Source organism: Urtica dioica, chromosome 2, assembly GCF_054948205.1.
Source record: "Urtica dioica subsp. dioica isolate 48M chromosome 2, U.dioica_male_clone48M_v1_H2, whole genome shotgun sequence".
Classification (NCBI taxonomy): Eukaryota; Viridiplantae; Streptophyta; class Magnoliopsida; order Rosales; family Urticaceae; genus Urtica; species Urtica dioica.
In genome coordinates, this window is record NC_142757.1 from 51,328,875 (window position 1) to 51,342,901 (window position 14,027).

At 32.1% G+C, this 14,027-nt stretch overlaps 1 protein-coding gene across 1 annotated transcript; it reads left to right on the plus strand.

Annotated features, from left to right (window-relative positions):
* The first annotated feature begins 7,707 nt into the window (after positions 1-7,707).
* LOC149405418 (UDP-glucose 4-epimerase 5-like) lies at positions 7,708-12,110 on the plus strand. Its single transcript, XM_089607162.1, has 9 exons — positions 7,708-8,098; positions 9,010-9,059; positions 9,153-9,288; positions 10,121-10,222; positions 10,303-10,530; positions 10,907-10,985; positions 11,230-11,312; positions 11,470-11,561; positions 11,653-12,110. Exons 1-9 carry the CDS (start codon positions 7,916-7,918, stop codon positions 11,744-11,746), a joined length of 1,047 nt encoding a protein of 348 aa, XP_089463288.1. The 5' UTR covers positions 7,708-7,915; the 3' UTR covers positions 11,747-12,110.
* Positions 12,111-14,027: the final 1,917 nt, after the last annotated feature.

Here is a 14,027-nt window from a genome sequence, read left to right on the forward strand (position 1 = left end):
TTATGGGGTCATAGATTTGGATTAATTTGGACTTAATGGATTTTGGTCCAAAATTAATGGGGAGATCATACTTTAGGAATAATCCCAATTACAAAACTATGACCATAAATTGACCAAAATCTAGGAAAATGGCATTAACTAGTAGACCTATATATCTACTACTTGTGACAAAAGAAATCAATTATATTTTTGGATACTTTTATTAGTAACTGTAGACCTATATATCTACAATTATTATTATTTTTAGACTTATAAGTCTACATTTTATGATAACTGTATATTTTCATGTCTACCGTTATTCGTAAAAGTGTACAGAAACATATTTAGTTTATTTTGATCCAAAGTATCGAAATTACTACTACTTGTGACCATTTCTCCAAAATCTACTAGTTGGTTTAATTTTAAAATTATGACTAAATTTATCATTAAACACCAACACAGTTATTTATTGATGAATTTATTGCAGTTTTGAAATTAGAACCAATAAATATGTATTCGTCAAACTAATAAATTATACAATTATAATTTTGGAATTATCTCAAATTTAAAAGTGAGCATTACAAGAGTAACTTCTGTTTTGAGCTTCCTTTTCAAGATAACGGTGATTTCAAAATATAAAAAAAAATGTTATGTTTTAAATATTATGGATGATAATACTTTTTAGTATACATTATATAGTTTTTATGTTGTTATACAGTTCCAATATATAGTTTTTATTATTATTATTATTATTATTATTATTATTATATATATATATATATATATATATATATATATAAAGCTCCTCAAAGACAAAAGTCAAAAGCTTAAATTATAATAATAATGCATATTAAATTCAAAATCTTTCACATGAAGAACATGAAAAATAGACCACAAACCATTATAAATACAACAAAATAGCATGCAGGTTATCCGTCTATGCATATTATTACCAGTCATTATTAAATTACTACACGAATCATGAGCGAAAGCACCAATTTTCATATGTTGCGTATTGTGATGTTGAGAGTCTTGTCCGACTGAGATGTACGCCAAAAAAAAATCATATATTAGATTTGAGATTCAGACCTGAAGAAATATTCAAAACTATTCCGATTAAATATCAGGCAGTACAAAAGTCAAATCTAATAAGTCTGGATTATTGACAAATAATCAAAAGAAAAAGTAAAACATGAAGAAGAAAATAAAGATAAAAAGCACATTCTCTTAAGTCGAGAGTCCTTCATTGATCGAGATCATCGGAGATTTCATATGTGAAGGGAGACGATGATACCGAAAATTGAAACTCAAATCTTGTTTTTTTTAGAGAGAGAGAGAGAGAGAGCACATCATCCTCATCTTCCTCTGGCTTATCATCGGCAGTCTGCTCAGGGTTTCAAACTCAACGGTAGAAACTAAACACGAGGGTTGCATTCGTTGTGGGACTTAATCCAACACTTTATGGCACGAGCTGACGGCAGTCATGCACCACCTGTCCGCATTCCCAAAAGCATCCATCTCTTTCACGGCTTTGTGTTTGATAGGCTCAATATATAGTTTTTAGTATACTTACGATCAACATACATTATTTTTGAGCATGTAATTAATATACAACTTTCAACATACAATTTTTCAAACGTATAGTAATTATAGAAATTGATAAAAGAAAGAAACCCATTAGAGATGAGAAATATAAGTCGCAAGTGTGCCCAACTAATTAGGCCAGTTAGCTAGGGAGAGTTATAACTAAGTAATATAGTTGATCATAAAGCATGAAATTGATAAGATGATAACTAATTGATCGTGGACTTCCATGGAGTATATATTAATTACATCTAATAATCGTGGTAAAAAAGTTATCTGACCAATAGACCTAAAGTGTATTTTATTTTGTGCTTTTTTTTATTTTATTTTTATTTTACATAAATTCACTAGAAGAGGCTACATAGTATAAATATTCGTCCTTTTCCTTTACATTAATGTGTGAATTTATAACATAAAATAAAAAAAAAATATCTAGCTGCACAGAAATATCCTCCACATTTGTGTGCGAATTCTTCTTTCCATTCTTTCTTTTTTCTATTGTTATTTGTCATTATGGGGAAACAAATAATAATAAATAAAAGAGCCAGTCAGACAAAGGTCTTAGGCAGCTGGACCAATCAGCTTGACACAGCAGCATCTAATTTCCATGTTGAAATCCTCTACGAGGAATAAAAAGATGAAGAGGAAACAGAAAAATAAATAAATAATAGTTGTATTATTGACGGTTCAAAGACAACCCATTGATTTTGTCGTCTTAATAAAACCAACTAATCTATCTTTGGTTAATATCTCGTAGGAAAACCAATTCTATTGCTACCGACGAATTCATGCGCTTCTAACACGTATTACTATATTGGATTTCAACCATAATACATTTTAGCAAAAACAAAAAGAAATTTGTTGTTCGTATCCTATTGGCTGGCTTGTATGAACGAAGCTAATTTGAGAATTATATATTAAACACAAGATAACCATCCTTTTGAGCAAAAAATGGTTGTCAAAGGTGCTCATGCATATGGACGTAAGCTTTTGGATAATTGCAGTGTTATAAACTAATCCAACACAAACCTTAGGCAGGCAATTTAAAATATTAATATATTGCACAAATAAATAAATATTAATAAATTGTGGCAAATCATTTACTCCACACAAACACACATTTTTATAGTCACATTTTCATAACACTTATTTGCTTGGCGTGCTTTAAACCATTTTTATAGAGTCACATTACATTCGAACTATCTTGCGTGGCTTATGCGAATCGTTGTATAGATACTTCAAGAGATTTATATATATATATATATATATATATATATATATATTACTTTTTTCTTTCAACAACAATTTCATTCTTTGAAGGATTTTTTATGAATTTCACTTTTTGATCAAATATTACAAATGTTATTTTCTATTAAGAATAGCAAAATTGACGAAATTGCACTATTATTTAAAATAAATAAAAAATTAAAAAAACCAAATTATTTGACCTTTTTTTGGCTACCAGTTTCTCTAAGAAAAATTAATGACAACTAAATTTTATTAAATTTTGTCCGCATATCTAGCAATACTTTCTTATAATTTGAAATAGAGAACTTTGATTTTTGTTATTATTTGTCATTATAGGGAGCCTAATATTCACTAATTGTCAAATTGTAAGAGTTATAAGAAGTCTAAGATTCACTAATTACCACAACGTAAATACGACAATCTAAAGAAGAGCGTTTGGTTAATGTCTAATAATAGAGATACGTTCAGGTTAGACGAGCAGAAGATCCCTATATTAAAAGAGTCACAGAGCATAAAAGATTTCAATTGCACCGTTAAATTTGACTGAAATCTACATGGCAACCTCATAAATCATAATAAACATGATTTAACATTTTTTTCCTTAAAAATAATTATCCTAGAATTTATATTCCCTAAATACTAAGAAGAGAATTAAATTTATATTAGTGAATGTATCTTTTTATCTCGTATATATTTTCCAATAAATCGTATAGGTATTAAATAAATGAGTGTCGAGTACACCATTTACTATGCTATTTATGTGTATTTTAGACTCACTTCAGAACTTGAGAAAACAAAATGAATGAATAAATAAAGGGCACTGTAGCAAAATAGCCAAAATGAAACTATGAAATTTGTTTTTAGCTTATGTTTCACATTTTTTAGGGAAATAGCCAACAGACTTATGTGGCAATAATTAATGTCTGATTTACCCTTATTTATTAACAAATTCGTCACTTTCTCTCTCCTACTTTTTTCTTACACTTTTTTTTACATAAAAACTTCAAAAAACCATATCTATCTCATATGAACTCGAAATTGAGTGATTCCAAATCCTACTGATTCGTGACGCTGAGATCTTCAAAAATAGATCCATTGTGTTTGATGAAAAATCATGTTTAATACCATAGATGTAGAAAAATCATGTTACTACCTTAAATATGAAAATAACTGGAAATTTTTGAAATTATCAAAAAAATAAATGGAAACGTAACTATGATGCATTAAACATAATTTTTCATCAAACACAATGGGTCTATTTTTGAAGATCTCGACGCCACGAATTTGTAGGATCTGAAATCACTCAATTTCGAGTTCGTATGAGAAAGATACGAATTTTTGAAGTTTTGATGCAAAAAAAATTATTTGAAAAAAAATAGGAGAGAGAAAGTGACGAATTTGTTAATAAATAAGGGCAAATCGGACCTTAATTATTGCCACATAAGTCATTTGGCTATATCCCTAAAAATTGTCAAACATAGGCTAGATCCAAAATCACATGTTTAAAGTGGCCTAGTTATTTACAAATCTCGTAAATAAAACTTGGCATAAATCATATGCACAAAAAGTTTATTGAACAACAAACACACTGTATGACAATGGACCAATATCAAACACATTCGGTATAATATAAATGTAATATATCATTAAAACACACAATGCAAGTCTTATTATCCTTTAGATAAATATATCAGTTTTTAATTAATCATCAGTGCGTACATGTATATAAAATAATTTTTTACAATAAATATGAATCGATTATACACTTATTTCATAGATTGTAATGTATTTGTTGGAAATATTTAATAATAAAGAGAATATATAAGGAAATATTTAATAATGATGATAATTTAGTAGGAAATATTTGAGCATGGTCTACTTATCAAATCTAAGTTTTTTGAGCAGATTATTATTCCTTGTAGTAGTGTTGGGTTACTTGGGTATAGGATGGATTATTTATTTGTCGAAATCGAAATTAAGTTGAACAAATAATTGATGCACAAAAGTGTGTTTAAAAATACTAAAACAATTTTAATAAAGTGTTGAGAATGAGTGTACAAAAATCCCACATAATGTTCTATTTCAGTATTATGGTTGTTTAAATTAGTTCAACTCATTTTTATTTTATTTTCTAATACTTGCAAACTATCTTCTCAATTCTCCTGCATACCATTTTATTTAAAAATTCATTTTTATTGTCTCTACTCATATGTTTGTCACATAACTCATTTACTTTCAACAATATTTTTAAAAATTAAAAATGATAGTTTCAATAGCATAAATTAAAAAGATAATTAGTGTTATACTGTTATTTTTCTTAAGAGTAAAACAACGTCTTAATTGTTAAAACGATGTTTCAATTGTAAAACGACATCACAATGCAAAATGATAACTCACTTAAACGGACCGAAAATATGTTTGATCAAAACCGATGAGGGCCTGTAAACATGCTTACAAGCCATTTCATGACGACACGCGACTCTGCTTCACGTGCCATGCTTCAGGCGACATATGCCATGTGCCAAGCGCCACGCACCAAGCGCCAAGCTTTCAATATCCTATAAATAACTCACTCACACAAACTAGAAAGAAATTCAGATTTTCAACTCATAATTCTTTCAACCGATAATGATCTCAACTCATAATTCTCTCAACCGAGAATTCTCTCAACCGAGAATTCTCTCAACTCATAATTCTCTAACCTCATAATTCTCTCAAAGAATCTGACTACTCGACGAGAGAGAAAAACAAATACCGAGGATCCGACTAGAAAGAGAAAGACAATGACCGAGAATTCGACTACTCGAAAAGAGAGAGAAGATCAAGACTGAAAACCGACTTTTCAGTGAAGAGAATATATCAAGATCGAAAAACCAACTTTCCAGTGAAGAGAAGACTAGGATCGACAATCACTGTCCTTTTTCTTATTGTCCATCCTAAGCTCTTTAAAGGTTGTGGCATATTGGGTCCGCCATTTCATAATAACGGCTCTCTCGAGCCGGCAGAGAAAATGATATTACATCATCACCAACATCTCGTTTTTTGTTGACTTTCCTATGACGCTATAAAGGCCGTGGCATATCGAGTCCGCCTATTCATAGTCATGATCCTGTCGAGCCCGACAGAGAAATAGCAAAAATGACCTCTCTAGTGCACGTGACATCTCGGGTCCACCTCTTGCATCATCACATGCGTTCTTGAATGTTGATCCATAAAACGATATTAATATTTAGGTCCTGACATATCGAGTCCGCCTTTTCATAGTCACTTAGGTATATTTTCTATCTAATTAATGAAATTAATGTTTTAATTAAATAAAATAAAAAAATAGAAATAAAGAAAAATATTAGAGAAACAAATTGAGAGAGGGAAAGAGAAAAAAAATATAGGGAAAGAAAGATAAGAATAAATAAAGTAAAAAAAAAAAAGATGAAATTTATATTCAAAGTTTATTAACATGTAATTGACTCCTTAATCTCTTTCAATGATAACCTCGAATCTTATCGCACTTCTTTAAAACGTTCAAGAAAAAAAGTGTATCCTTAATGTCGACACTTGCGTGTTTTAAGTTTTCACTCAAAGATTTAAAAAAAGAAAAAAGAGAAAAATAATTCTTCATTTGCACATCAACACGTAATCATTCATGACATTTCGTAACTATTCCTTTTTTTTCGATTTGCCATAAATCAATTCAACTTTAAACCTTTGAGTACCCTAAAAGATAGCCTGGCCCACCACCTTCCATGAGATAATTTCCATATCCTTTGGGCATTTTTAACCATGAACGAACATCTGTATTATTTCTTTAAAAAGAATAAAAAATGTCATTATTGAAGACTTTTATGTTTAGCCTCTACAATATATTCTCGTTCTTTGAATCCTTTCATGCACTATAAGAGGAAAACGTTAAGGGGGAATAAAGGAGGCTGAAGAATATATTCATAAGAAAGAAGGATAAGAAAATTCACGTTTACTTTATAGGCAATGTTTGGAACCCCAATTTTAAAATCAAGAAGTGAAAATTAGAGGAAGAAACAAATATACGTAAAAATAAAAACTGTGTTTGTAAGTCAATGAAGATTTGAAGAAAATAAAAACGAGATACTTTTAGAGGACTTGGGATAATTCGTGAGATATAAAAAATAATAATTCGTGAATTTTTTTTGAAAATTTCATGAAACATGCTTTCTTCAACCCACATTTACCAAAATTACGTTTAACCATGAAAATTCGTGGAAAATATTTGAAAATCGTTATTTACAATAATTTGTGCAATTTTTAAGGATGTTAAACTTATTTAGTGACCTTCTTAAAAAAAACTTATATAGTAATCTATTACCCAATAGACAAATTGAAACTACCATTCATAACATGATTATCTAATTCCGATTACTTAAAAAAAACATGACTGTTTCTAATTTACTGATATAAATATAAGCATTATTATATTAAATCTATAGTTATACCTTCACTCAACACAAGGCATAACTGAAAAAATAAAATAAATAAATAAATACCTAAAAAGGAATCGACTCGTTTATATAGTACGAGAGGTCCTGAATCCTGATTCCCTGGACTGAAAGTGTGAAACTGACAAACATCGCAAGAAGGTTCAAAAATATCCAAAGGGTATTTCTGTCATTCAATAATTTAAGAATCTGAAAAAAAAAGCGGTGATTCGCGTCGCCGAAAAAGAAAATGAAAATAATTTAACTTGGAAAAAAAAAAAAATATCACAGCTCATAAAATTACGCCACGTTGGCTCACGTGGTCTTTTCAAGGCTCTGCTCTCTCGCACACCAAAAAGGTAAAATAAAACAAAAGCAACGAAAATTCACTTTTATTTTCCCCTTATTCTTCTTCTTCTTCTTCCAAAAAATATAATTCCGTCAATTAAATATGATCATTATTAAAATCTCAAGGCGGTCTTTTCTCGTTCCTCCAACGAAAAACAGAATTGTGACAGCGAATCATTCCCTATAAATAGCCATCGTCTTCGTCTCTTCATTTTGCGATCCAAAAACAACAACAACGCATATCAAATTAAATTCAAATTGTTTTTTTTTATCACCGGCAATATCAGGTTTCTACGGTTGAGCGAGCCATGGGGAAGAGTGTTCTGGTCACCGGAGGAGCCGGTTACATCGGTAGCCACACCGCGGTTCAGCTTCTCATCGGCGGCTTCAACGTCGTCGTCGTCGATAATCTCGACAACGCCTCCGAAATCGCCATCCACCGAGTCCGAAAACTCGCCGGAGATTTCGGAGATAACCTTTCCTTTCACAAGGTCTGTTTTTCCTATTTTCAAATCTCCGAGTATTTTTTTTTCCGGTTTCTTCGGTTCTTTCATTTTCCAATTCGGAGTTTCGTGCCTCAACGCGTTTTCGCTTTATTATTTGTTCGTCGAATTTTGTGTTTTTGAAGGTTTTCGTGGCTTTGTATTGTTTAGTCATGTTTATTTGGCATTTCAATAATTTTATTTTATTTTTTTATTTTTTTTTTTAATTTTTTTTTACAGTTTAAATAATTTTCCGTGACCTTTGCGTTCAGACTTTATAATTTATAACTTTTTCTCTCTAGCTTTTCAATAAAATAATTTTATTGTGGTTAGTGTTCGTGAAGAATCTGGTACTGAATTGGCAATCAAATTATGTTTGTCAATTCACTTTATTCTGTGTAAAAATGACAGTATTAGACTTGTTTTAATATATTATTGTTTTTATTATAATCATTAATTTAATATTATTGTTTAATCTTTCATTAAATTGTCCGTTCTATATGAACTTCGTACTGTAGTTCCCACAAAAAAAAAAAAAATGTTTTAAGTTTTTCTCCAACTTAGTTTTCAAAATTAATTTTGTCGGATTTATTGGCGAATTTCTCAGTTGTCCCAAATCTCGTGACCCACCTTTGCATAGCTGAGCTGTTCTCGTGAGAAAGCTGACAAATGTTATTGCAAAAAACTTGATGAAAAGTTCTTAACTGAATCGATGCACTTATATTTGTCACACTTTTGGCCCATAATAGACATGGGATTGTCATTTCCACTAGGGGGAAAAATGGATTACACTTTTACCCCATTGGTTATCAGTTATGTTACTACAGGCAGGCTTTCTTTTTCAAAGTACAGTGGACCATAGGATAACTGCTCAAGTTTGAATTTTCCATGTAAATATGGCTTTTGCTTTTGAATTACAGGTAGACCTCAGAGACAAGGTTGCACTTGAAAAAATCTTTTCCAAGACACGGTAAGAATATTTATGAACATACATCAATCTAAGAGACTATTTGTTTGTCCCAAGTTTTTTGTTCATAACATATTGTCTGTCTTTGTGTTGCAGATTCGATGCGGTGATACACTTTGCCGGACTGAAAGCAGTTGGTGAAAGTGTGAGGAAACCATTGATGTACTACAACAACAATTTGATTGGAACAATTACTTTGTTGGAAGTTATGACTGCCCATCAATGCAAGAAGGTACTCGTCGTTTTTTTTTCTTTCGTTTCTGAGGATCTATTGAGTAACTTAGAGTTCTTGTAATCACAAACTTTCTCTTGAGAGAGTTTTTATAAACTGAAAAAGCCTCTCATGTATGGCTTTCTTTAGGACGTGTGTCATTGGCCTATCACTTCCGGTTTGTTGGGCAAAATATTTCGTTTTCTGTGGTTAGTCTGAGTCACTTCCAGTTTGTTGGACAAAAGATTTCGTTTTCTGTGGTTAGTCCGAGTATGACTAAATCGACGATTTTCTGTGAACTTGTGTTCCTAGAATTATTTTCATGGAAACCAAGCATTGCGCTGAATTGCGATTTGTTTTAGACGAGCTCAGTTTTATTTCTCCGGATTTATTTCTCTGTTTGTCACAATCTTGTCATAGATGCATATACAGTCCATCTTTGGGTTGATCATTATACACCCCTGGAAGATAAATCCGATCCAATCTTAAGAACTTAATATTGTCTCTAGTTTATTAGATGGCAAGCTAATTATTCATCTTTATTATATCGCGTTACAGAATTTTCTTGATTATATAATGATTTCTCTGAGCAATCTGAACCTGGTCTATGAAAGAATTTTGAGGGAAAGAACACTTACGTGGCTTAATATCATTGGTAACTACTAGCTAGATACACCACCTGGGTTCTATCTGAATTCCATCCACTTCATGCTCCGAGTTTCTTATGGGCCTCTGTGGTGGTGGTTCTTGGCACTGTACTAGCTTCGTTAAGCGTTTTACAATACACATGATGATCATATCATTTCCTCTGTAAATAGTCACAACAGCTTATATGAATAGTCTTTGGTTTCAGCTTGTGTTCTCTTCATCAGCCACGGTTTATGGTTGGCCAAAGAATGTTCCTTGTACAGAAGATTTTCCTCTCTCTGCTACCAATCCATACGGACGGACTAAGGTAAGATTGGACTCGATGCGGGTCCTCTTTGTAACCAAGAACCATATTAGAAGTAACTGATTAGGGTTTTCGCATTTCAGCTTTTTATTGAAGAAATCTGCCGGGACATCTACACGTCTGACCCGGAGTGGAAAATAATGTTGCTGAGATACTTCAACCCGGTTGGAGCGCACCCGAGTGGACTCATCGGTGAAGATCCTCGAGGAATCCCTAACAACCTGATGCCATTCGTTCAGCAAGTTGCTGTGGGAAGGCGCTCAGCCTTGACGGTCTATGGAACCGATTACTCCACAGAAGATGGGACCGGGGTAACAACACTCTCAAATTTATACCCGCTATTGCTCGCTTTTTCGGAATCTCCAGTGGGTTAATGCGTAATTAGCACACGATTTTTTCACATAATTACATTCAAATTTCCGTTCATGTTGGGAGTACAAAAAATATGGCATGCTAAAAATTCCATATCTGGGTTTTAGTATAAGAAAATAGAGCATTCTTCATCGGAGATTCTCTTAGTTTTGTGTACCCAACGGATATACAAAGTTTTTTTTTTAGTTTTCTGTTTCTTCAAGGCTTCATAATGATTTGTATTGTGAGTTTATAAACTAGCTGTTTTTTTTTCACTAGAGACTTGCGAAACAGGATAATGTGGTTGATGCTAAAGTATGCTATTCTGATTCTCAGGTTCGGGACTACATTCATGTTGTTGATCTCGCAGATGGGCACATTGCTGCACTGGAAAAACTCGATGATGCCAAGATAGGTATGCCGGTTTTCCACCGTACTATTTAGTTAACTGCTCGCTTGAATTAGAGTCTAAAATAATTCGGCCTTTTAATACCGTAAAAGTAACCTCATCCCAGTTTTAATATTGACTTCTGTTCTTTCGACAACGCGGTGTTGAAAATTTTAGGCTTTAGTCAATCGTAAAGTAGATGAATTACTCTGCAACTTGTTATTATTCGGAGAAGGTCATTGTGGAACATAAATTTAAATTATATTGACAGGCTGCGAGGTGTATAACTTGGGAACTGGTCAAGGAAGATCAGTGTTGGAGATGGTCTCGGCTTTTGAAAAGGCATCTGGAAAGGTTATATATCGTCTCTCGATTGTCACCCTTGTTTGTTTTTACGAGCTCGCTAATTATTATGTCTATTTGCTTAATCTACAAGACGAATTTCACACAATCCGAGTTCCATTTGTTAATTCTCTTTTACTGAATGGTTTATCGACTTTGATTTGGTCAGAAAATCCCTCTTGTGGTGGCTGAGCGCCGAGCAGGCGACGCGGAAACTGTTTACGCGGAGACAGAAAAGGCAGAAAGAGAACTAAAGTGGAAGTAAGTGCCAAAATCTACCCAGAAAAAAAAATATAAAAAAAATAAATAAATGGAAAGAATATCTCAGTTTGATGCTCCTTTTGTTGCACAGGGCAAAATACGGAATCGAGGAGATGTGTCGGGATCAATGGAACTGGGCTAGCCAAAACCCGTACGGTTACGAATCTCAAGGCTCCTTGAAATAGAACAGAGACTATTGGCGATAGTTATAGCAGTATAAACGCGAATGATGATATTAACTCGGGTTTTGAAGCTTAGTAGTGGTAACTCGGACCTTCAAGCTGATGACCGTTGGTGAGGTGTAACGCTATTATATATAGATGAATGATACATTACGTTTTATAGCATAAGGGTCACAAATTCCAATTAGTCTTATTCAGTTTTTATGAGGTCTCTTATAGTGATGATATGGAATGCAAATGAGAAAACTTTACTTGTAAGTTGTAACCCATGTACATGGTTGAGTGTTATACGACCAATAAACAAGTTATACCTCTTGTCTAACTGCAATACTCATTCATTCATTTATACATTTATAGATTTTGGTTCCTTCATTTGTCCATATAATTGCACTTCTTAAATTTTTGTGCAATGGTCATCTTGAATCATGATTTATAGATGTACTACTTAGGAGAGTGTCACTTGTGTTGCGTTGCTTTCCAAACAAAAAGCCGTTTGAATGTAATGATTATTTTTATTTTTGGACAGAATGGGAATAGTCACGTTGTTCGGTGAAGGGTAAAAAATACTGCTGAAATTCGAAGAAATCAGGCTAAAACTCATCGACAAAACATACAAAATAGCTACGGCCATTTAGAAAGTGTGTCCAAAATCCTATATGTGCCATTTAAAAAAAAAAAAAACACTACTTTTAGCTTGAGACCGTAGTTTATAAATTTTTGTATTGGTAGCTGATTTTTAATGTTTTTTTTTTTGTTGGAATACAAGCTGCTGCCAAAGAATATATTTAAGTATATACTTTTTTTTTTGGTCGTTCTGTTTCGGGGGTTTTTTTTTTTTTTATAAAATTTGATATGTTGGGGAGACTTTTTTGGGGGGGGGGGGGGGGGGGGGGGGGGGGGGGGGGGTGGGCAAATAAATAAGTCGGACGTTTTTACTAATGATATGTAGATTTTGTTGCCGTTGGGGGTGGAATTTGAACTTCTATTTTTCATGAGATATATTTGAATCTCTTGTTGAATCTATCTACATAGGGTTTGATTTTGTAATTATGTGAAAGGTGAGAGCTCTTTCGAACTTTTGTCGGTGTTGCAATCTAACCGTTGCATAAAGTGTAGTTTTAAATCTAAATCATAGGGTTTTTCTTTTCCCCCAAATATTAACATTAGCACCTAAAATTATATAAATGTTTTAATTGTTGAACAAAAAGGCACCAACAAACAATCCCGTACAAGTCTGCCCACAGTGGTGATTAAATTTAGAGATGAAAAATTATATTATTTTAAAGGTAAATAAATTGATAACAATTCAGTACCGCTAATCCAATTTCAAAAGGAAAATTTAATGAAACTAAACAACATTTTTTAAGTGGTCTTAATTTATGAGAATACTCATTTCTTTTTAGCCATTTTGTCTATAAAATAAAATAATTAGAAATTAAACTCTTCCACGCCACTCTAGGACGCTCTATGCTCCATAATTCTCTACAACGCTTTAATCAAAATTTGATTCAGGTCTATAGTCACTTTAAATTCCTTATACTAAAATTTTAATTAAATTATCTCATAACTAAAATTAGCTCAAATTAAAGCACGTATGAGTTGGACTATTTTATTTAATATTTGAAAAGTCTTTGGTTCCGCCCAAAATTAAAAAAAAAAATGATTCGAATCACCTTAAAAATTAATGATTACCCTAAAACATTGGGATCAAAATATTATTTATTTTAAATTCTCAGCCTTCGATCTGTATTTGTAAAACATTAAGTGATACATATTTGTTAATACATGCATCTGAAAAAACTGATGCAAAAAAAAAAAAAAAATCGATGAAAACACTGAATAAAACGGATACTCATAAAAACAAAATTAATAACACATGTAAATACATATTTGAAAGTTGAAACTTTAACATCCCTTTTCTCGGTTTAGTTTTGACTTTTGAGTAACACTTCTGATTGAATATTCTCCTTTTCTTTTCTACCATATGTGAGTGAATCAATGAGACAAGCTAAAGATATGACATGTGTGATGAGGGTTCTCTGGTGTTGTCGTAAATCTTTCATTATTTTTTTCACCTTATCTCTTGGCAACTTGCATGTGTTGTCATTGTCACAGAACCTTATCGCATAATTATTAACCTTAATATCTCTTACAGCCTTGGCTTTTTACCCCAATGGCCCATTGTTTTTATCTTCATTCATGTTTTGGACGTACGTAACATATTAAATGACATTTCACTAGCTACGATTTCCAACCAAACTAGTGGTTGTGAGAACATTTTTGT